This window comes from Macrobrachium nipponense, chromosome 35 (assembly GCF_015104395.2).
Source record: "Macrobrachium nipponense isolate FS-2020 chromosome 35, ASM1510439v2, whole genome shotgun sequence".
NCBI classification, from domain to species: domain Eukaryota; kingdom Metazoa; phylum Arthropoda; class Malacostraca; order Decapoda; family Palaemonidae; genus Macrobrachium; species Macrobrachium nipponense.
In genome coordinates this window covers 59,830,826-59,856,102 of record NC_061096.1, presented here as the reverse complement: position 1 = coordinate 59,856,102, position 25,277 = coordinate 59,830,826, and the positions used below count along the sequence as shown (strand labels likewise).

The window sequence follows — 25,277 nt, the reverse complement described above, 5'->3', positions numbered from 1 at the left end:
AGTTGACAGGTTCCTCAAACTGTGAGTCCACAACATTCCCAAGACATCGTTAACTTCAAGAAACAAAGACGTCTTGTGGTGAAGAATGTTAATATCTTTATATTTGCATCTTATATGCACAGTTTAATGTGTTGATTAGCACAGTGGAAGCTGGTGAACGCAACTGTGACCATGAAGAGAGTTATACTCTTCCGAAATGGGTCGGGAGTCGATGGCAAGGTAGGCGTAAGCTCTGGGAAGGTCGGACACCCACTCAAGCTACTATACCTTTTAATACCCCATAGCCTTATTGGAAGCATATAATTTTAGATTTTAAATAAAGCTAACGATGGAAATAACCCCTATTTATTGATAGTCTACCAGTGTCAGGCCATGCTACTACTAGGGTAAACAACCAACTGGACTAGCCAACTCACTGACTACCGCTTTTTTGCCCATCCTCCGAAGAATTACTTTAACACGTCCTGACACTCCTTTCGAAGTAAGTATTTACTCCAAAGTTAGAAATTAAGGCCATATTTTAAGATTTAGGTAAACAGGGTAATGAAAAGTGTGGCCAACGCAGTGCACACTACCCCCATGACGCTTTCGAAATTTTTATTTATAATTAAAAATGTTTAGAAGATTGATGCCATCTCGATGTTTGCGGAGTCGCTTGTGTCAATAAAATTCACATTTCCTGTGTTAAATCCGCACACCACTTGTACCCATAGACACTGGGGCACTTTCATCACAACAATCTTAAACACGACTTCCAACCACTACTTATCCAAGGGAACTACGGCATTCTTTGCACTCTTCAATTATTTATCAGTGTTGTCAATTGGTATGCATTTACCCTCTAAACTGGGTACCTATATATACTAGGTAAGACTTACACAAAACTGGGGAAATAAGTGTAATTACCTAGTACCTAGCATATCTATTTGTGGTATATATACATCTTATAGCAATTTTATCATTACTGCATTACTATGACAACTAGAATTCATGGAAACAGTTTGTGAATGCATCGGCGTATGTGTGATGCTCCACTAGATTGGCAACGATGAGTCATTTTTTTGCAGCGTCGTCTGCTCGTAAGTACATCAGAAATATTTGTAATTTTTCGGGGTTAGCCTAATTTGGTTGCAAAAAAGGGATAATAGACATGAATTAAATAAACATTTCAAAGTAACAAAGTCAAGTTAAAGTAAATAAAGTAAAGTAAACAATTAAGGGACTAAAGCTGTGAACTTCATACACTGCGTACTGTGTGCTGCCCGTAACTGTGTTTGTGGAGAGAGCGCTTAGGAACCAGGAACAGCAACGTAGTTCAAGTGCAATTTGGAGTGAATTAAGACCAAAATGTGTATAATAACAATCAAATAAACACTGGAGTTTCAGTTGTGATGGCAGTAAGGATAAAAACACTGATTACAAGGTAAAAATGAATTTCAGTTCAAAACATGACCCCGGGAATAAGAAGTTTCATATACTTTCACTAATATGGCAACAAAATGTTGTTTTATTGTGCTGATTACAACTGCAATCTTGAGCAAGATCAATAAACGTTACATATATACGCTAACATTGTTCAAATGAGTGCTGGGAAGGCTGGGAAAGGTGGTGGATTGTCTGTGGTTAGAATGGCCAGTCACACGACTGCCGCCATATTGGATTTCAAAACTGCCTTGAAAAGATATTTTACGAAGAGCTCACATGCTTATTTTAGTTCGTATGGGGCTTTCATATATCACGTTATGTTGACAAAACTTCAATCTTTTGAATGGTATGCTCAAAGATGTAATTGTATTCTTGTTTCACCAATTAAATATCAAGTGAATAAGGCCGAGCCACGCGATGATGATGGATCGTCTGCGGTTGTTTACCCTATGTGCCATAGAGTAAAGTCTAGGCTAGTAACCTACCTTTAAGCAAACCTATTGTAACCGAACCTTAAGCTTTATACCTCATGAACAGGCTTGAGACAGCCGGGCAACACATTTGTAGAGTAATGGCTCAGACATTCTTTTGAGAAGAAAATGAAGAATATCTTAGGTAGCCTAATACCTACTATGTAATATTACTCAAGGAAGTGGATATTGTCACTGCCCGGTGAAAACAATTTCTGCGCTTATTCTCACCGCATGCTTTTTTCAACCTTTGGTCTACAGGTGTTGCTATTTTTGCGGTGAAAATAAATTTGAAATATGTTCACCTCCTGAAAGTGTTTCTTGAATTTACTTATGAAAAAATTGTCAATTATTCTCTGCATGCTTTTTTTTGCCATTATTATACTGAAATTTTAATAAAATGTTGAACAATTGTAAGCAGTAAATATTGCTTTTCAAACTTTACAAATATTGTGTTTCCACTGATCTGTGATTTATCACATCACTATCATAAACAGTAGTTACAGTTACTATAATGCTATTTTCTTAAATATATGACATAGGTAACTGATATGCACATTTCATTGTATTGGTTCACACTGGTTGCTCGTATTAATGGCAATTGTAAGACAAACAGATAGATCAGTTGTGTGGAGAGGATCAAGAGATCTATCAGCATGCTGTCTTTCATACTCGCAGATAGACTTCTACACCTAATTCATCAAAGATTTTGGAACAATGCCATGAAGGTTATGAGAGACTTAAAGTCTTCAAAAACTGCAGTATCAATCAGATTTGAAGAAATTTGCACCTTTCTTGCTAAAAGCAAAACAGGAAGTGAAAATGGTGACATCTGTTGGCCAGAGGCTGGAAAGAGCGTGCAGTGAAAATAGTAAGTGGCGCTGAAACTATGTTCACAGCGCGGTGACAATATCTACTTCGATTACTTAATAGTCATATGCAGACACTTTTCTAGATTTTATTTTTAATTATTAAAATTTTAATGATACATTGATTGATAATAAATTTTCAACAATATTGCCTTAAAAACTTATAAATTTGAATTTGAATTGTGACTACAGGTATATAAGATTAAAAGTTGTAAGTTTTAGTTAGGTGTCTCTAATATTCATATCCTTTTAGGTGTTGTTAGTGACTCATTCGCTTGAGGAAGTGCTAGCAGGGGCATCACAGAAACTTGGCATCCGCGCAACTCATCTGTACACACCTCAAGGAGGACTTATAGATGACATTAGACTAATTAGGTTTGTATTAATGTTAATTTTGTATTTAGTGGTTGTCAGATCTTTTAGAAATCAAGTGATGTAATATATACCTGTGTTATTGTTTTAATGCTTTAGTCCTTGGCTTTCTAAGTGATTTTTTCAAGGGGCCATTTTGGTTAAGACCTAACATCATATGGGCTGCTCTGAATATTTTAAGTTATGTGGAAGTTATGGTATCAGCATTATTTTTAATATGACTGTTGGACAACCATATACAGTAGTACCTCGAGATACGAAATTAATCCGTTCCGAGGCGCCTTTCGTATCATGAGGTTTTCGTATCTTGGACCACATTTTACATGTAAAATGGCTAATCCGTTCCAAGCCCTCCAAAAACACCCCAGTAAATTTCATAATAAAGGTAAATTGACCTATAAACAATGAAATACTACAACAATTTGGGCCATTCAATACGTAACTTAATAATAAAAATGCAAAACCTGTAAATAAAGTGTATATTAGTGTACAAGAAATATTACTGTAACGTAAAATGTGGAAGCTTACCTTTCGAGTGAGGCTATCTCCGAAAGTGGCGGCAGAGGAGGAGGAGGACAAACGGCAGATACGTACACTTAACTTTACGAAACACATAAAAAAATGTCAGAAAAACAAACTAAACTTTACAAAACACATTAACAAAACTGTAACACTTAACTTTACAAAAACTTAAAATAAAATTTATTTTGTCTTTTTTTTTATTTTTACATTTCTTTTTACTTTTTTATACTTAACGTAATTTCAATTTCTTCACCACCGAATGGATGCCAGTCCGTTTACGGAATTTTTCGAACCACCCATGAGAAGCCTTGAACTCTGGGGTTGCCGTTGTTGTCCCCTCTCCGCCGTCGTCTTCGGCTTGGGCAATCAAATTGCCGAAAATAGCGCTGGCCTTCTGGCAGATTGCCGTCTCGGTTATCGTTTCGCCATCGATTTCTTTGTCCTCGATCCATACAAGAAGCAGCCTTTCCATTTCATTATGCACATGGCTCCTCTTGTTGGACAAAATAGTCACGCCCTTGGAAGGTGTAGCTGCTTTGATCGCTTCCTTCTGCTTAAGGATGGTGCCTATCGTCGACGGATTTCGGCCGTATTCCTTAGCGATCACACTCAACCGCAAGCCAGCTTCATACTTTTTTATTATCTCCATCTTTGTCTCCATAGAAAGCATTCTCTTCTTTCTGTGAACTTCAGCAACTTTCTTGGGACCCATGACTATATTTACTGTACGTAATTAAGTTACGTATGTAGTACATATACTAATTAGGTTCTCACAACACGATAAAGTAGCACAATGAAATCACTAACGAATTTACGATACTAAACAAAATTGTTGGACCGAATGAATGCCGCATGCGTACGATAAAGCTTCGGGTGCGAAGTGGCCGAGTGAAGGCACGCCACCACGTAAGATGCATGATGGGAGGGATGCTGTCTAATAGGAGAGAAGGATCTCATGGCTTGGCTAGCATCAGGAACCAATGGGAGAGCAGGAGGATGGTGGCGAGTCTACTAGAACTAAGATGGCGGCGCACAGCGTGAGTTGCAAAATTGTTATCGGGCGAATCTCGGACTTTCAGAAACTTTTTGTATCTTGAGTACTTTTCGTATGTAGAGCAGTAAAATTTTTCGTGTCAGCTTTCGTATCTTGAGGTACCACTGTATATTTGTCATTGCTGTGTTCAGGAAATATCAGTATAGTTCATAAATTACTGCATGACATCCAGATAAAATGCTGCATTTTGTTGTTAACTGAACAGAATATGTACACAAATGAGAAATATCCAGAACAAGAACTGGCCACAGTCAACTATAATCAAGTCTACCAGTGTTAGGCACTCCACAAGGCTACCAAAGAGTTTTTCCTTTGATTGAAATTAGCTTACATTATCATTTAAATGTATAGTGTTGTAAATATGTTATAAATTTCATGTAGTATTCTAAGGGAAATATTTTAAAATGATTATGTACAACACTTCCTGTTGTTTTTAGATTTAGCATGTACATAATTGCCAATCAGTTATTTGTTTCAGCCTACATTCATAAGTATGGTATACTTACTGTTTATTTCATTAATCCTGGCCCCCCAGTAAAAGTAAAAAAAAGTCATATGTCATTTGTGGCAGTGGGGTTAGAGGACACTGCTTACATAGTTGAATCTTTGTACCATGTATATTGCTTGATATAAGTGAACCTTCCTTTAAAAATAGACAACTTGATATGAATTTGTAGGATTGATAAATCATTATTTTTGTGTAAAATCTCAAGACATCTTATGGTATACGTTGAATTTTCCAGAGATGATGATATATTATACGTCTCAGAAGGGGAAGACTTTGTTTTACCTGCACAACCTAGCCCTGGAGTTAGACCTCGTGGTTATGTTGGCGCGGGTACAAATAATGTATCTGTAGCGGGTCCAGTATCTTCTTGTGGTAAGTTCATGTCATAAAACTGCTTTTGCTATGCCAAAACTTTTTGACATTGTGTTTATTACTTTAGGTAGCAAAGAACAGAGAATGTAGTCTGGAAATGTCAACTAACTTTAAAAATATATTAATTTTTAAGTCCAAGTACCACTGACTTTCAAGCTTAGTATGTGTAAATCATCATGCTTCTCAACATTAGTAAGAGATTTTTGGACATTTTGCTCAGCTCTTTAACATTCCATATCAAAGCATCATTATGGCATACAGTGAAAAATTCAACCTTAACAATGGCATTTAATCAGAAGTTGAATCTTAAATAGGTCATTCAGTAAGGCAGAAAATGGTCTGTTTATTCATCTAAAATGTATTTTTCCATTCCAGAAAATGTTTCTTCCACACATGATTGGGTAACACTTAATGTAGGAGGCCAAATTTTCTCCACAACTCGGGCAACTCTAGTCACCAAAGAACCAAACTCTATGTTAGCAAAGTAAGTGATGCAAGCTTTACACACTTATGTAACCCAAAAGAACAAACCTATTTGTTTTCACATAGTTTAGGGCAATATGCTTCTGCAAATTATGCTTTATGACGATCAAAATATTATTATTATTATTATTTATTACATGTTCTGGTTGATGTGAAGTCACGATGGTTTAGATTTTCTCTTTTATAAAATTCATTATCTAAAATGTGGCCAGAACTGATGGATTGGTAAAGAAAGTATTTTTTTAACTGGAAATAATGTATTTACTACTGCATTTCTATTTCATGGTGTAATATTAATGTTTCTCTTGTAACAGAATGTTTGATTGTGAAGATTCCAGTTTACCACCAAGCAACAGAGACGCGCATGGAGCGTACCTGATTGATCGTTCTTACACATATTTTGAACCTCTGTTAAATTACCTTCGAAATGGGACATTGATCCTAGATCCTGGGATAAATCCAGAAGGTATAAATGACTCTAGCATTCATTAGCATACTTTTTCTGTTAATTCTTTATATTTTTTATTAGTAATCCTACTAAGATCTGGGTTTGATAAATCACTACTGGAAATTGAATCTTCTTGTATACATTACAAGGTTGCAAAAATTATGTATAAAAAAAAAGTTGAGAATGTATAATAGACAAAAGATTCAAGAATGCTTAATTTTAAACTGTCAGACTTTTAAACTTTAACCTTGTCTTCATCTTTGCCTCTCATTTAAGAAAAAATCTTTAGAGCTGTCGTATGAAATTCAAGAAATGTTAGTTACTGTTTACCTTGATAAAATGTTATTGAATTTACAAATTATTATTTCATATTTCTTTCTTTACAGGAGTGTTAGAAGAAGCAAAGTTTTTTGGCTTAACCTCAGCAGTACCTGTTTTAGAAGAACTGATCAATTCAAGAGATTACAAACGAGAACTTGAACCATTGACCAGAAGAGACATAGTTAAAGCCCTCTTAAGTACTCATCATCGGGATGAACTACGTTTTCAGGGGGTCAACCTACAGGGTGCAGATTTGTCAAAGTTAGACCTTAGGAACATTAACTTTAAAGTATGTGTTTTTATCCTTGTGGAAACACAGTATAAAATGATGACAAAATATATGAATTCACTTGGTTTCTGAGATATGACATTGTTTCTCATTTTTTTCTTGCATTATCCAGTGAAAGTAATTTCCATTATTATAGTTTGCAGACCTCTCCCACTGTAATCTTTCTGGAGCAAATATGAATGGTTGCTGTCTTGAACGGGCTAATCTCCGTGGTGCTAATTTGGAAGGGGCACAGCTGCTCAATGTGCGCCTGTTGTGTGCAAATTTAGAGAATGCTAATCTTCGCTCTTGTAACTTTGAAGATCCAGCTGGAACAAGATCTTATTGTGAAGGTGTGTTTAAATATAAACCAGAAATTCACAATTCCAATTTTTACTATGTTGATTTCAAGGGTCAAATATTTTGTTACAAGTACGTACAGATTTAGAAATTCGTGGGAAAAGTATACTAGTTGAAAACGTAGACAAAATGGAAAATGAGGTAGAAAGGACATGTATGATGAAAGACAGTGGAGAGTTCATTTTATATATCATTCAGCAGAGAGACCATCTATGTCTAACTCTGTATGGGGAAAAGTCTGGTGTAAATATTTTATTGATAATGTGGATGATAAATTGCAACTCTAACCAAATATTTGCAAACTTGATTAAGCCACAGCACTGATTAATGGCCTCCCATTGCTGACTCGTTCTAAAGTTGAAAGTTAAAGTAACCTTGGAACATAGTTGTATGACTTGAATTTGCTTTACAAGACAACAAGAAAGGTATATATACCAGTACTTCTCCATTTTGTTGGCACTCTGTGGTTTTGAAACAGCAGAGTATTGTCTCTTGTTAAATATTCGTCCCCTTTCAGATCTCCTTGCAGTCATTTTTTTTTTTTTTTTTTTTTTTTGTCAGTATATTAGTTGCCCTTTGAAGCTTGCTCTATTAGTCTTGTGAACCTTTGATGAAAAAATATAAAAAAGTAAATCAAAATTAGCTTCAAGATAAAAAAAGCACATCAGCATCATGATGAAAATAGAGTTCCAAAATGTTGGGTGTCAGAACTCACATTTCTAGATTCAGTAATCTTACAACCTACAACAGCTAGTTATAGCTATAGTTTCCTTCAATGTCAACATCCCCTTTTTTCCTCTTGTGGTTATTTTAACTGAGACTGGATACATAAGGGTATTGTAGTACATGACCATCTCCATTGTAGATGGTATTAAAGTTTCTTTGCAGTTTCCCTTAAGCATTGCTTCCGTCCTCCTTTTACTTTATATCCAATCCCTTTGGTCTCATCTTAAATTGGTGTTCAACTTCTTTAACGTTACTTTGCTCCAATCTATATCTTGTTTGGGGACAAATCCATCAAGCAAAAACCTGTGTGTATGGTATATGACTCAATGTTCATGTTAAAATAATAATAATGATGATAACCAACTCTAAATGAATTACATTGCAATGAGGTGAATGTTTTATCTCTGGTTTCAGATTAATTATATAGGTGTATGGATAGCAGCTGCCCTTCAAATTTCAGATGCTAATCCTGTGCTCTAAAATATTCAAAGGTTTCTGTTGATATAGTGTAATGGCAGTCTGTTAAAAATGCTAACTACTAGGAGATTATAAGAGTGTAATACAATTAAAACATTTGAATGAACGACAAGAAGAATCCTTCAGTGTCTTTTTGTCATTTATTCAATTATTTAATAAAGTCAACACTTTCAGAAGAGGAAGTAATTCCTATCCCTCTTTCAGTTTTATTTAACAGTACCTACCCCCATTACCTTTATTAATCTTTCAAAATAGATGTATTTTTAAAACCACCTACCCCCATTCTCTGTATTAATCTTTCAAAATTAATTGTTGATGCTTCATTTTTAGGTGTAAACCTGAGGGGTGCTGTATTAGAAGGCAGCATGCTTGCTGGTGTAAATCTCAGAGTTGCAACATTGAAGAATGCCAACCTTAAGAACTGTGATTTACGGGCAGCTGTATTAGCGGGTGCTGATTTAGAGGTACGTTGTCCTTATGTAGTGGGTTTGCGTAGTTTGTTTAAAACGAAAACAAAATTTTATTGTAAGAATAGTGTTGGAATTTAATTCCACTAAGCTCACTTAATTTTAAAGTGGCATGTATATAAAAAACAGATTACGTGTACCACATATCAGGCTGGCTTATGTTGGTGATTGAAGTCACAACTTTTCTGAACCTTAGTTAATTGTAAAGAGGCGTATACTGAAAATACAGCCACATTTCAGGTTAGGTGATGTAGGTGAAGGATGCTACAACTTTCTTGAAGCCTATCCCTACTATTAACACTGTATGACTATTATTTAAAAATGTTTCTTTTTCCATTCCAGAATTGTGATTTGTCTGGAAGTGATTTGCAAGAGGCCAATTTACGAGGTGCTAACCTAAAGGATGCTGCTTTTGAATTAATGCTTACTCCTCTTCACATGTCTCAGACCATGACATGTGACCTTTAATCACATTATGGTTTTTGAAGTCGTCGAGAAGTAGAAAGGTAAATTTTCTACAGCTTTTCTTTCTTGTATTTTGTTTTACAACAATTAGATTGTTACTGGTGCCAGGATAACTTTATTATGACTATGGTCATTACTTTGACCAATTTACAACCAAGTGGTCATCTCATTTATATCCTAGTAACTTTTTCACATTCAGGGGTCATATGCATTTTTAGGTAATTGTGAATTATTTTACTGTATTTCTTTGCATCTATTAAAGTTATTTAGAATATCTAGTTGTCGTTTTATATATTTTTCATAACTTGAAGTGTGTCTGAGCTCCCAAGTACTGAGTATATCCAGTACAACTATTTTGATAATTTACTTCCTGTAAAACTGCATGATTTAGTTGATTTACCTAAAGAAAAAATACTTCAATATTAAAGGGTATAAGTAAACTTGTTTTACCATCAATCCCATCAGTTTCCATGAGCCTGTTTCCCCTGTGTATATGCAGTCAGACTACGCATGTTATTTCTTATCCAGTTTTGGTATCCCAGTTTTGATGAAATTTTACTCGATACTCATTTGCCCTTTTACTTTTCTTTCATTCTTTGTCTTCATACTTATTTTATTCTGTCTTTCTTGATGACTAAAGTACAGCTGTTCATATGAACAGCAGCAGCAGTTCATTATTTACCATAGCTAGGTGGTTCAACATCAGTGTTGATCTTCCTTGGGTACAATAACCTACCTGGTATCTGGTATTTAGGTACATTTTCCCTCAAACTGCAATTAGATCAAGAATTATCTAGAGATGGAGAGAGTGAGAGAATGTTTACTTTTGGAAGAAATGCTGAATATATTAGTGTGTCACTAATCCATGGACAGCTTTTTTCTTTTTAAGTTGACAAACAAATCTACTGTAGGCCCTAATAGCCAATAATCCAATTCTAATATCATTCCTATGAGTGTGTGTGTGTTCTGGCTAAATTACTCGGCTACACAAGTCTCCTCCCCCTCTCACTCTTCTTTCCTCCATCTGATGGATAACTCCAACAGTGACAATCAACGAGTATCTAAATTGAAAACAAAAAGCATACAAAAAGAAGGTTGTAGTAGGTTAAATAGAGGCGGGTATTCAAAAGAAATAATGAAATCATAAAAATGAGGTGGCAATACTCCCAAGTTGGTGGCTTTGTTTTGGTTAGCCTTCAGTATACAGGCAGTCCCCGGGTTGTTATGGGTTCGGCTTACGACATTCCGAGGTTAAGGCGCTTTTCAATTATATTCATCAAAAATTATTTCCAGGGTTACGATGCCTACAATGCTGATCTGGCATAAGAAATATGACACCAAAAATGCAAAATAATCAATATTTGAAGGTTTTTTTGGATGAAGAATGCAGTTTTGTACAAGTAACTTACCCAGCAGATATATATATACTTAGCTATAGACTCGGTCGTCCCGACAGAATTTCAAAACTCGCGGCACACGCGACAGGTAGGTCAGGTGATCCACCATTCCCGCCGCTGGGTGGCGGGGTCTGGAACTATTCCCGTTTTCTAAGTCATAATTTCTCTGTCGGTTGAACGGACAACACCTATTGTTCGTTCCTCCATCTTGGATTTCAACTCGTTTGCCGAGAATTTGGATTGGTTTTTTGGTGACGTATTCTGTTTTTTCTCTGGCTTGGCATACGCTTATTGTGGACTGTTTTTCGACTTTGGTTTTGACTACTCTTTCACGATGTCTGACGCTAAGGCTTCACCTATGTTTAGAGTTTGCAGTAGGGAAGACTGTAAGGTTAGGCTGCCTAAATCGGCATTAGATCCGCATAGTATTTGCGCTAAATGCAGGGAGAATGAATGTTCTTTTATTAACACCTGTGTGGAATGCGAGAACCTTACGGAGCTTGAATGGAAGGAATTATCATCATATGTTAGGAAGCTTGAGAGAGATAGAGTGAGGAAGGCTTCAGCTAGGTCATCTAGTAGATCTTGCTCCTTAGAACAAGAAATTAACTCTCCTTCTAACAATTTTCCCTTAGCCTCAGCTGCTTCTCCCTGTTCTGAATCCAAAGATTCTTCATCAGAGAGGGAAAATGTAAAAGCTTCAATTAAGAAACTTCAAGCTCAGCTACGAGCTCTAAACCAAGGTAAGAGTGGTGATAGTGACTTGTGCAGTGTCCCCAGTGCATGGAGGGGGCGTCTGACCGGTTCCTCATTGCTCCTAGGCCTAGACCTCTTCCAAACTCCCAGGACCAGGGGAGGAGGAATGTCGAAAGCCGCAGGGAGGATGCAGAACATCCCCAACGGTCAGGCGTCCCTTCGGCAGATCCTGTTGTTAAGTCCCAGGCTGCCTCGGATTGCCGCAGAAAAGGCGTCCTAAAGGAGTGTTTTTCGGCCTCAGACTCTTCCTCTCCTAAACGAGGATGGAGTTCGGCCTCCCGTTCGCGCCCTTTGAAGAGAGCCTGGAAGGCGCCTAAAGGAGACGCTGCTGACTCCAGCCCAGAGCGTTTTCCCGAGGATTGGCCTTCGGGACCTAAGAGGACTAGACAAGAGGAGCCTGCTCTTCAGGATCCGACCAAGAAGTTTTTGGTTAATCTGCAAGAGCAGTTAGCGTCGCTCGTAGGCTCTTTTGCTAAGGACTCTACAAGGAGGAAGGATGTCTCGCTCCCTGTGAAGAGATCCGCTAAGCGTCCTTCTTCGTATAGGAGAGAACTCTCACGATCTCCAGGGCGTTTATCGCCTTCGTCAAGGGACTCGTCGGATAGGAGTTGTTCTCCTGAGAGAAGAGCCCTTTCGCCCTATAGGCTGGCTTCCCCGAAGCGCCCTCTTAGACACAGCGCATCGAGCAGAAGTCTCGAGCGGTTTAGCTACAAGGAACCGGAAAACCGATTTAGGTATCAGGATCCCTTGGGTCTTCAGGACCAGGAGCCAGACAGGCGCAAAGAGGCAGCAAGACGCAAGAAAGGACGTCAAGAGCCTCTTAGAACGCTGGATTCAGGACGTCAGGATTCTGCTAGAAGGCAGGAATCAGGACGCTATGAGCCAGGACGCCATGAGTCAGGACGCCAGGAGTCAGGGCGCCAGGAGTCAGGGCGCCAGGAGTCAGGGCGCCACGAGTCAGGGCGTCAGGAGTCAGGGCGCCAGGAGTTAGGGCGCCAGGAAACAGGACGCCAGGAGTACGTTAGGCGTCAAGTGTTAGGGCGCCAAGAGCCTGTTAAGCGTCAGGAATCAGGACGCGGGGATCTTTTCAAGCGCCCTGAATCAGGACGCGGGGATCTTTTCAAGCGCCCTGAATCAGGACGCCAGGAGCCTAGCAAGCGCCACGAACCCGACGAACCTAGACAACAAGAGTCTAGTAGGCACAAGAGTGTTGCCGACAGACAGGAGCCTCACTCTTCGTATAGGAGTGCTAATGTTCCGCACTCCCCTTCTCGGGAAAGGAGTTCTTCTCCCGGGAAGAGCCAGATCACTCCAAAACGATCTCCTTCTGTAGATCAGTTGGACCAGGTATCGGAAGACGAAGAGCCTGTAGATGTAGCAGTTTCGGACTACAAGAGACTTTCTCTTTTGCTGCTAAAGGAGTTCGGAGACTCCCTTCATCCTGCGGACCCTCCTTCACCAGGATCGTTGATGTCCAGCACTAAAGCTCTCAAATCGTCTTCCTTCGTTAAGATGCGCCCCGCTCTTTGTATGAAAAAGGCATTGAAAACTTTTTCAGAGTGGTTGACTTCCAGAAGGGAAGCGGGCAAGACAGTTTTTTCCTGCCCTCCTTCCAAGTTAACAGGCAAACCAGGAAGGTGGTACGAGACCAAAGAGCCGATGGGGTTAGGCCTGCCTTCTTCCGCGGATGCGGATTTTGCTTCCTTAGTGGACTCGGCTAGGAGGAAGTCGTTGCTGTCTGCTAAGGCGACTTGGGGCATGTGTGAGCTGGACCACCTTCTAAAGGGCCTCTTTAAAACCCTTGAAGTCTTCAACTTTATGGACTGGGCGTTAGGAGCATTAGCGAAGAGAGCTCAGGACACGGACTTTGTTTCCATGGAGGAACTTTCGAGCGTCCTGGCTTGCTGGACAGAGCGGTCATGGACGGTTCTGTGGAAGTTGCCTCTCTTTTTGGGACGGGAGTTTTGAAGAAGAGATCTGTCTTTAGCTCTTTCTTAGCAAGAGCAGTATCACCCTTGCAAAGGACATCTCTTCTTTTTGCTCCTTTATCCCCGCACCTTTTTCCACAAGAGACGGTTAGAGAGGTTTCGAAATCTCTTACGGAGAAGGCAACTCAAGATCTACTCACGCACTCAGCCAAGAAGTTTAGGCCGGCAGTGCCGATAGAGAAGAAAGAGAGACCCTCTTTTGTTCAGCCCTTTCGAGGGCCTCCTCTTCTAGAGCCCCTCTTAGAGGTCGAAGACCAGAGAGAAAGAGTAGACCATCTAGAAGGTCCTTCGGGAAGTCTAGATGAACAGCAAGTCCTCCAGACGAAAAGTAGGCGCCAGGCTACTCCACTTTGCCAAAGTCTGGGCGCAGAAGGGAGCGGACTCCTGGTCCCTCTCTATCCTGAAAAAAGGATACTTGATCCCCTTCAGGGAAAATCCTCCCTTGACGACAACTCCAAGGGAGTTAACCGCCAGATACTCGGATCCGGTCCGAAAGCTTGCTATGTTGCAAGCAGTGGAACAGATGATTTCCAAGGAAGCGGTAGAACTGGTTCAAGATCTCCAGTCCCCAGGATTCTACAATCGGCTATTCCTGGTACCGAAAGCATCGGGGGGATGGAGACCAGTTCTAGACGTCAGTGCCCTGAATTTCTTTGTCTTGAAGAAGAAATTTTCAATGGAGACGTCTTCCTCTGTTCTATCTGCTCTTCGTCCAGGGGACTGGATGGTGTCCCTGGACCTTCAGGATGCGTATTTCCATGTGCCAATTCATCCGGCAGCAAGGAAATATCTGAGGTTCATGTTCCAAGGGAAAGTGTTCCAGTTCCGAGCGATGTGCTTCGGACTTTCGACTGTCCCCTCAAGTCTTTACGGACATCATGAAGAATGTAGCTTATTGGCTACATCTGGAAGGGATCAGGATCTCGTTATATCTGGACGATTGGCTAATAAGAGCCCAATCGGAGAAAAAATGTCTGGAGGACCTTTTAGTGACTCTAAAGTTGACAAAGTCCTTAGGACTTTTAGTAAATCACGAGAAATCCATGCTGACTCCCCAGCAAAGTATTGTCTATCTGGGGATTCAGATGGATTCTCGGGATTTTCTAGCGTATCCATCGCAGGAAAGGAGAGAACAACTGCCTAGAAAAGGTGTCAGTCTTCTTAAGGAAAGAACATTGTTCCGCGAGGGAATGGATGAGCTTGCTGGGGACCCTCCTCGATGGAACAGTTCGTTTCCTTAGGAAGACTTCACCTACGACCCCTTCAATTTTATCTGAAGGAGAAGTGGGATTGGAAGTCCAACAATCTGGGAGAGACTTTTCCAATCTCGAAACGGATCAAGGAGAATATCCGTTGGTGGTTAGATCCACAGAAACTAAGCAAAGGAATCTCCCTTCGCTTACAGAACCCGCGCCTAGCGTTGTTTGCAGACGCCTCAGATTCAGGGTGGGAGCGACCCTAGGTTCGCAAGAAGTGTCAGGCATTTGGGAAGGAGAACAAGTGTCCTGGCACATCAACAAGAAAGAGCTAACAGCCATTCATCTAGCTTTGGTTCATTTCGAGGAACAGGTCTCAGGTCTGGGGATTCAGATTCACTCGGACAACACAACAGCCCTCGCTTATATAAAGAAGCAAGGGGGGACGCATTCCTTTTCCCTGTACGAATCAGCAAAGGATCTGCTGATTTGGGCACAGGAAAGGAAGATCTCTCTCCTCACAAGGTTTGTACAGGGAGAGAAAAATGTCCGGGCAGATCTGTTAAGCAGAAAAGATCAAGTCCTACCCACGGAATGGACTCTCAATCCTCAGATTTGCCAACAACTGTGGCATCTGTGGGGAAGGCCCAATATAGACCTGTTCGCGACCAACAAGAACCACAGATTAGAAACCTATTGCTCCCCGATCTCGGATCCTCAAGCAGTAGCAGTAGACAGCTTTCTGCTAGATTGGACGGGCTTGGACGCGTACGCCTTCCCTCCTTTCAAGATAGTAGGAGAAGTGTTGAGGAAGTTCGCTTGCTCGGAAGGAACAAGAATGACCCTCATCGCTCCCTTTTGGCCGGCTCTCGATTGGTTCACAGAGGTGCTGGAGTAGTTTAAGTGGATTTTCCAAGATCGCTTCCACTAAGGAACGATCTTCTCAAACAACCCCACTTCGACAGGTTTCACAAAAACCTCCCCGCTCTAAGTCTGACCGCCTTCAGACTGTCGAAGGACTTGTCAGAGCAAGGGGCTTTTCACGAGAAGTGGCGAAGGCTATTGCAAGAGCCAGAAGAGTCTCCACTTCTAAAGTATATCAGTCGAAGTGGGAGTTGTTTAGAGATGGTGTAGGGAAAAGAAAATATCCTCCTCCAGTACCTCTGTAACTGAAATCGCAGATTTTCTCCTATATTTGAGAAAAGACTGTAACCTGGCAGTTTCAACAGTGAAGGGTTACAGAAGTATGCTGGCCTCAGTTTTTCGACATAGAGGAATAGATCTGACAAACAATAAAGATCTTCATGACCTTATAAGGTCTTTTGAGACCACGAAAGAACATGTAATCAAGAAGCCTAGCTGGAACTTGGATGTGGTCCTCAAGTTCCTAATGTCGGAAAAAATTCGTACCGTCTCACGCAGCTTCGTTTAGGGACTTAACAAGAAAGTCTTTATTCCTTTTTCTTTTTTTGCGTTAGCAACAGCCAAGAGAGTGAGCGAGTTGCAAGCTTTGGAAGGTAAAGTGGGGTTTAAGAAAGATTCAGCGATTTGCTCCTTTCGACCATTTTTTTTTCTAGCGAAAAATGAAAATCCCTCAAAGCCTTGGCCAAGAAGCTTTGAGATAAAAGGAATATCTTCATTAACAGGGAGAGAACTAGAAAGGACTTTGTGTCCAGTCAGGGCACTCAAGTTCTACCTGGAGAAGAAGAAGTTGCTGAAAGGTACAGAAGAAAGTCTTTGGTGCTCTGTAAGAGATCCGAAAAGAGCGATTTCTAAGAACGCCCTTACATTCTTCATAAAAGATGTAATAAGGGAAGCTCACCTTAAATGCGAAGAAGAGCATTTCAAGGTTCTCAGAGTGAGAGCTCATGAAGTGAGAGCCATAGCTACGTCGATGGCATTTCACAAAACATGGTCGCTTCAGGCTCTTATAGAGTCGACATTTTGGAGATGTAATTCGGTGTTCGCCTCGAATTACCTAAGAGATGTTAAAATTTCGTACGAAAAGTGCTTTGCTCTGGGAGCGTATGTTTCGGCGAATTCAGTGCTGGGAGAAGGGGCTGAGGCTAATCCTTCCTATTTAGTTTAAGGCTTAAATTACTGTTTATTGGTGGTTGTTTTTATTGGTTAATTGTCAGAGGGAATAGGGACCCTCTTACAATTCATAGATTGTAACAAGACTAACATGGTCAGGTGATCGGGATTGGCTTCAGTGCTCTTTGTGATTTGTTTAATAACCTTAACTCTGTCATGTAAGAGGGCGAGTCTCCATTGATATGACAAAAGGTCAAGGCTCTACCATGTAAGTGGGTCAGCCCCTATTGGTACGATCCAGTATAGGCTCTGTCGCGTAAGCGGGCTAGCCCCCATTGACACGATCCAAAGAGTTATTCAACCATAGGTTCATTCCTCGTTGAAACTCTTGAGGCAAGCAGACTCATCGACAGTAGTCATGAAGTCTTCAGCCCAATAAGGTAGGAACTATGGATTATGTTATCCAAGAACATAGGTTGTTTTTTTCCTGTTTTTTAATGTATGTAGTTTAAATATTATTTTGTTTTTAGCTGTCTCTTGCCCGCCACCAAGGGTGCCAATCAGCTAAGTATATATCTGCTGGGTAAGTTACTTGTACAAAAATGATATTGTTAAGATACAATAAAGTTTTGTACATACTTACCTGGCAGATATATACGATTAATGGCCCACCCAGCCTCCCCTCAGGAGACAGGTGGAAGAGAAATTATGACTTAGAAAACGGGAATAGTTCCAGACCCCGCCACCCAGCGGCGGGAATGGTGGATCACCTGACCTACCTGTCGCGTGTGCCGCGAGTTTTGAAATTCTGTCGGGACGACCGAGTCTATAGCTAAGTATATATCTGCCAGGTAAGTATGTACAAAACTTTATTGTATCTTAACAATATCATTTTACATAGTTTTCAATGCACCCAAAGCATTAAAAGTAAGGTTTTCTTAGTATTTTTTATGATGTTCCGGCTTACGACGATTTTCGGGTTACAACGCGTCTCAAGAACGGAACCCCCATCGTAACCCGAGGACTGCCTGTAAATTACCCGGATGCATTGTGGCAGAACTTCTCTTGCTCACCAGTCAGTGTCTCAGTGTGTGTGTGTGAGTGTGTGTGTGCGCAAGTGAACTGTACATGTCTTGTGCATGTGTATACAGACAAGTGCACTGCGCTTGTGTAAACTACACAAAATGTAAATAAATTTGCAGGTTTACTAGGAAAACCATACATTTTCTGTAATTTTAATTATTTTTTGTATAAAAAAGGAAACTGTTTGGTAATCTTTTCATATATGTTTGGTTTTTTATTAAATCAAGGTTAAAATGGATATAGAAGAAACAGAAAATATTTACAAACTGTTGCACTCTTTGGATATATAAATCCTAGTCCAACTCTCAAATTGAAGTGACAAAGCTATCCCAGTTAAGAGTTAGCATCCATGAGATACTGTTGCATTTATGTAAAGACCAAACCACATTTGTGAAATTTTACCTCTGGGGAATTATTCTACAGGTTGTCAAAGTGAAACTCATTAACTGGTAGTAGCGGGACAATTCATCCCCATTTCTTTAGGAGTCTTAGGTAGTGAGACCTATCATCTTTGATTCCTTATCTCCTCATTCTCCTTATACAAACCTTATTGTTAATTCCTGTTTCAGTGTTGAATGGTCTCTTAGGTCCCAGCACTTGGCCGAAATTCTATTTTCTGTTGTATTCTCTTCTCCAATTATGGTATATTTTAAATGAAGACTGATTCTCTGCTACATTGCACATAATAGGAAAGTCCTATCATGTTCTGGGTGAAACTTTTCATGGAAATGCCAGCAGTAGTGAGAATTCCTACTGTATAACAGCTCCTTATGGGGGTTTACCAAAGAAGCTGGACATTTCTCCATAAGGTTTGCACAAATCATTTACTTACATTACTATTTATGCTCAGAATTGTCTCAGACACAGCTTCCTGAGCTTTGAATTAATGGGTTCAGCTGAAAGGGGGCGCCTTCAGTTCCTTGTTACAAGTCTGGGGCAATAGCACCACACCAAAATTTGTTTAGGGAATATATGTAGTATGTAGTTTAGAAATAAAACAAATGTAATATTTTGGAAACAAGTTCAATCTTTTCAGTATGAACACATTACTCATATAAAAATATTCCCTCTTGCCAGCCCTGCTTCCTTGGTGTTGAAATTGGTTGACAGCCATAACTGATGGCTCTGTATGCAGTCTCAGTACCTGTTTACTGCTGCTGTCCTTTTCTTTCAAAGAACTTTTACCGAGGAACTTTCAAAGAACTTTTACCGAGGAACTTTCAAAGAACTTTTACCGAGGAACATCATAAACAAAATTTAGGCAGTATAAATAATTGGCTGATATAGAAAAAATAAATTTTTTCTCATTACTTCACATTTCATTTCTATGATTTTGTTTGAATGAAGTTTCTCACTGCAGGTGACAGCATTAGTGGATACAGGGATTAGTGTATGATGCCACAACTACTTAGACCCACACCACTTAGATGAAAATGAAGAAAATGATGGTTTATGAACTACTAAACGGTAATTGTACCATGTTAAATGCTCAAGACTTGTGTTGATATCATGTGACAGTAGTACTTCAGTGTTGACAGATTTTCTAAGACAATTTGTTTTTTTCATAGCCACAAACCTTTGGTTTTAACAATAGGATAGTACAATGTTAAGACCTCAGGTTATACGTGAACAAACCTTCAGTCTTAACAATAGGATTTAACTGGATCCAGCTCCTATTGTAAGACCAAATGTTTGTTCGGGTATGAACAAATGACAAATTTTCTAAGACAATTTGTATTTTTCATAGCTACAAACCTGAAGTCTTAACATTGTATCCTATTGTTAAGACCTCAGGTTTGTAGCTATGAAAAATACAAATTGTCTTAGAAGATTTGTCATTTAATTCTCAGTAAATAATATAAAATTTTGTATACTGAAAACAGTTTCTAGTGCATGAGAAGTCTCATGTTGATGTTTCAATTAACTATTTACCTTACGATTAACAGGGTAAACAGTCTTTAATCTGTTGGTGCTCATTTTTCACATATTTATGATTTTGTACCTTTGTATAGCTTTTGTAGATAACTTTTGCCTATAAAAGATACAGACCTCTTGAATTAACTAATGCACATTTGCCCACTATGATGCAGTCACCCAAGAGTTTAGTACTCGGCAGATGGAAGAAGTCTTGAATCATCTGATTAGGTGATTATACCTCAATAATCTTACAAAGTACTACTCTGATACACAAATGCCCTCACTACCTCGGCTTTGTTAGATGCAAGTGAGTATTAGCTATTCTCTTTCTTTTCCCTCTCTCAATGTTACTTCTTTAGATAAAGCCAGTACAGTATATGTAAATTCAGTATAGTAATTTTTTGTATGTATTGGGATTGTATTTAGTATGATGGCAGTTGTCAGTACACTTGGGCTAAAAGTATACGCAGGGGTAGTCATTGCATTTGTGTGCATGTCAAAGATGTTGCCATCTTTTAAGATACACACACTTGCGTAAGTTGAAGATGCTTCTTATTTTAAATACTGTGACTCAAGTTCATGATGCATCTTGATAAATGCTGTAACTTGAACAGTTATCATACCATGAAAAAGACAATTGTGTAGATATTTATTTGTGATAACTTTTTTTCCCTTCCAAGTCATTAAGGGTAGTTGGTTGATGCAAGAGATAATTGCATTTTATTATATGGTTTTTTTGTGTACTGTACTTAATTGCTAGTAATTTTACCAAGAGAATGTATTGCCACTGTATTGCTTACTCATCGGGATATATGTTTCAAGATGAATAAAAATTAAATAAATAATTACAGGATGGATCAAGTTAGTATGTAAGGAAATGTGCAACAAGAAATGAAAGCAGATTTTACTGCTAATATTGCTACATTTGAAGCACTTTAATGTGGAAGAATAAAAGAATGGCTTTCTGCTTTGTATACAGTCTTACACCATAGCACAGCAAAGGACGTTTACAGTCAGAATAATGACTAAATTTCCAGTTCTGCATTCTACGGTGTACCCGAGAATTTTAATAAAAGAAAATGATTGGTTAGCAGGGAAGGATAGGTAATGTTTCACTTTTGCTGAAAATGATTATTTACTGCTTACCATTTTTTCAAGTGGATTGACAAGGTTACGGTGTCACATTTCTGAATCTTCAAAGGGATCTCCCATAGAATTTATTTTTTATGAGTTGAAATTCAGGGTAATGTTAATAAGTTGGTGAGAGACCAGAGAATACAGATGAAATTTAAATGACAGAAAAAAGTGCATCTAGGGACTAAGGGATGCTGCAAGAAACCTTACAGAGTAGTACTGTCTACATTATACCAAGAGATAATGTAAGTTGCACCCCATAGTATCAGTTTAGGATTGGTTGCTGATTTCAGAGGGTCTTTCTGTATTTAATCATATATACTATTCCTACGAGTAGGATGTAGAATGCACTTTTGAGCCCATCTGTTTCAATGGCATTTTTTACATTTTTAGTAAGTAATGGGGCTCTCTCTCTCTCTCTCATGAGGAATTTAATATTTCATTGCTTTGGGCTGCTTTATGAACAGAACCCTCAGCTAGTACAAGGCTTTCTTAATCTATAACAACAAGACTTCTCTCATATGTATTTGGATGACTCAAATTTCAGCTAAAGTCGCAACATAGTCATATAAGATACATAGAGGATTGTATTTATTGAATACAAAAATTAATTTGAAGTGTGTATTAATATGAATAGTGTTTTACTAAATGTAAGGTCTGTAATGTTTAGTAGCATGGGTAGTGTATTTATAATGTACTTTATCATGTATGAATTTTATATATTTGACAATGCCATGTAATTTAAAGTATAGCGGATCACACTTAGTCGTTTTTTAAAATTTCACTGTTTGATTGATTAGTAACTCCTTAAAAGTTAGTCATCTTAGATATTTTGAGAGTGGATTAGCAAAGTATATAATTCCAATAGGTGTACTTATATACTTATTTTAGTATCTGATAAGTACTAACATAATCCCACGTGTTATTAAATGTTTGGCATGTTTGTGTTGGAGGTTTGCACTGCTCCATCTTTCAGTAACTAAAGACTATCATTCATATCAGAATTGTAATGCTGTATAAGTTCAAATATTCAAAGTTTTATAAACAAATAAATGTACAACTTAGCTGCAAGTAGTCCATGCAACCTTGTAGTTGTTTTGTATGCAAGTTAACCACTGTAGAAAGGCGATGTTCTCTAGGTATTTTTCACATAAATTGTATTTTAATGTTTAATTTTCATTGCAGTCCCCTCATATTATGGAACGATATCATACTTTTATATAACAGTAGTACTGTATTCCAAATGCTATTTCTTGTATTTTTTCCTAGTTTTCTTCAAGAAAACCATTCTGGAATTGTAGGGTAGTACATGACCTTAAGCAGAACTGATTTCTGTTCATGGCCAAACCATTTTAAGTTATTTTCTTAATTACAAACCCACTGATTGCAAATAGGCTTAATTTACTATACAGAAAACTGAAATCTGCAAGGTTTTCTGGCAGGCGTGGGTATCCCCATTGTTTGAAGGAATAATATACTTTCACAAAAAAGTAAAGTACCTAACATTTCCAGAAAATATCAATACAGAATGAAATACAGGTAAAAAAAAGAATGGCACAGCAGTTAGTCATCATAACATAATATCTTATGTAAATATACCTAAATTTTTTATAATTAAATGAAATCCAATCTAGAAAGCCATCTTGGTAAGTTACAGAAATTAATATTACCAAAACCCCGCCTTTTGTCTCTCTCAGACATTGGAGAATATAAACAATAAATTAAAAGCTACTACTTAACCTGATATCCTTGTGAAAACTGACATTAAACTTATCGAAGTTTACATCTAAACTAAAATTACAAATAAGGCAGTCCCCAAGTTATGGTGGCTCTTACCTATGGGCTTTTTGAAATACATTCATCTAAAAATCAGTTACAGGTTACAGTTGATGTTCCTAAGTTACAGTGCCATAACTAGGACTACGGCAAAATAAGCTGTAACTAGGTTTCTGAACAGAGTAGATGCAGGCGCTATAACAAGGTGAGAAAACTGATTTAGGGAACTGTAGCCACCGGGAGGTTCACTATAAGGAAGGCCCTTCTATAAGGAGGGGAGAAAACTGGTTTATTACTGGGGCAAGGCTTAAAAACTTGTTTCTCTCCCTAAACCCATTTCTTTCCCCAGGTTTACGAAAGTCTCTCAGCCAGCTCAAGAAGAGCTATGACAGAAACTGTACTGTCACATCCCTGGAATTCTCCAGATGCAAGCCCACCTGGAAGGCTTTCATTGCTACCAAGTCCAGAAACTTCATCTACTGTTTGGGGCCGAGGTCAGGTTTCTGCCAGTAGATCTCTATCCCTAGAATACCACAACAGGCTAGTAGACCATGCTTTCCAGCAGAAGACCTTCCTTGGAGGAGACTAGAATCAGCCAGTCGTCCAGGTGCTGTAGGAGTGGATGCTTTCGAAGGAGCCCTGGCAGACACTGAGTTAACACCTAGGGGGCTGTTCTTACTCCAAAAGCACAGAGCTTTAAACTAGAACATAGTCTTATTACATACAAAGTGAGTCCTGATGGATGGGAATCCTTTGGGAACATAGTCTGTCAAATGAACTCATTCAGTGCCTGGTCTCCAGACCCCCTGAAGCTTTCCCCATCAAGAAGATATGACCCTTGATCCTTGATTTTGATGGCATCTTATATATAATTTCAACCCTTTTGAATAAGGCTAAAAATTTTCAATTTTCATGGCTTTAGAGAGAATGTCAAGAACAGACACACACTAAGGCTCTGCCCCTTGCTGTCCCGTGGCAACCCCCTCACTTGTGGTAGTTGTTGAGATCATCACTGTCAGCAACGATCTCCCTTCTTGAATCTTTTTACCAAGATTCATCTCACACTGAAGGATACCCCATACATGAAAGGAGAGTGGTTCACCTACCGGTTCAGTAGTCCTGAGTTCAATTCCCCACCTTGCCAAAGTGGAAGCAAGAGGAGTTTGTTTCTGGTGATTAGAAATTCATTTCTCGATATAATGTGATTCGGATCCCACAATAAGCTGTAGGCCCCATTGCTAGGAAACAAATTGGTTCCTAGCCACGTCAAAATATCTAATCCTTCAGGCCAGCCCCAGGACAGCTGTTAATCAGCTCAGTGGTCTGGTTAAACCAAGATATACTTAACTTGTATGCCCAAAGGGATAAAATTAGTGTATACAAGGACAATTTTGGGAGTAAGTTGCCCTTGCCAAATCACCATGCAGTTTAAATAGTGAAAGAATTACGTACTTTAAATTGATAACATGCAACGCAAATGAGGAGAAATTAAAAAACTACTTTACATATGGTTTAAAATATTTCCGGTACAAAAAAACCACTGCTTATAAAATTGAAGTTTTTTAAATCATTATTGCATTGATAATCACAATATTACCAACAGTGAACACATATAAATGAGAACAATAATGTGAGAATATTTTGTAAAAATTAATCAGTTGATTCACAAATGACTGACTAGGTTACACACATTACTATTTCAGGGTTGCTCCAACCCAATTTTAAAAAATATATATATATATAAAAAGTTTCCAGAGCTTTAACTTATTTGTGATATCAATACAACTTTGGATAAACAGTGAGGATGATAATTGCACTTTCACAAGAATTAACATATAAAATTATAAAGGAATAAGACAAGAGCCTTGCACCAGCCATTTTCATTGAGAATCTAATGAATGCAATTTGGTGCGGAGTTCTGTGTATAATTTTATCCAATACAAAATAGCCCTATGCAGCTGTCTTACATAACATTAAACTAGCATTACCATCCTGGAAACTATGCATGATCATTAAATATATATCCTAGAATTTTCAAATGCTATGCATACTTGACTGTTAAAAAAGCAATTACAGATAAATAATATGCAAGCATCTTGAAGGCCAGAAATAGTCTGCAGTTATTATATTTGCATAAAAAAGCATTAATTCATTGACACAAATCTCCCATAGATATTTAATGAACTTTCATGTGATCTATTTCTGGTGGCTGACTATCTCCTATTTTTTCTGCTTCCACTTGTGAAGCAGAGGCTTCAGACTGCACTTTGGACGGCTTAAGTTTACCAGTATTACGTGGAGGGGACAAAATCTTTGGCAGAACTGCTATCACGAGAATTCCTATCACTGTCTGATAGAAATATAATGACCTGAAAATAGTTATAAATTA

At 38.6% G+C, this 25,277-nt stretch overlaps 2 protein-coding genes across 6 annotated transcripts in view; one reads left to right on the top strand and one right to left on the bottom strand.

Annotated features, from left to right (window-relative positions):
* Positions 1 to 22,279, top strand: LOC135208832 (BTB/POZ domain-containing protein KCTD9-like). 3 transcript variants are annotated; one of them, XR_010313228.1, is made up of 11 exons: positions 1 to 219; positions 3,018 to 3,139; positions 5,456 to 5,592; positions 5,968 to 6,076; positions 6,390 to 6,541; positions 6,910 to 7,133; positions 7,270 to 7,465; positions 9,006 to 9,139; positions 9,485 to 9,648; positions 19,422 to 19,528; positions 20,152 to 22,279. XR_010313228.1 is itself a non-coding variant. In XM_064241396.1 (10 exons), exons 1-9 carry the CDS (start codon positions 172 to 174, stop codon positions 9,608 to 9,610), a joined length of 1,248 nt encoding a protein of 415 aa, XP_064097466.1. In that variant the 5' UTR covers positions 1 to 171; the 3' UTR covers positions 9,611 to 9,648; positions 19,422 to 22,279. The 3 variants fall into 3 exon arrangements, 2 of the variants coding, with proteins under 2 accessions (XP_064097466.1, XP_064097467.1); XM_064241396.1 differs by having other exon boundaries at positions 19,422 to 22,279; XM_064241397.1 differs by having other exon boundaries at positions 19,409 to 22,279.
* Positions 22,280 to 24,388: 2,109 nt separating this feature from the next.
* LOC135208831 (lysophospholipid acyltransferase 6-like) overlaps positions 24,389 to 25,277 on the bottom strand; it is a 53,614-nt gene continuing 52,725 nt past the window's right edge. For all 3 annotated transcript variants that reach the window (XM_064241393.1, XM_064241395.1, XM_064241394.1), the window contains one exon: positions 24,389 to 25,257. In XM_064241393.1, coding sequence (XP_064097463.1) covers positions 25,065 to 25,257 — 193 coding nt within the window. In that variant the 3' untranslated portion in view covers positions 24,389 to 25,064. The remainder of the gene's footprint in view (positions 25,258 to 25,277) is intronic.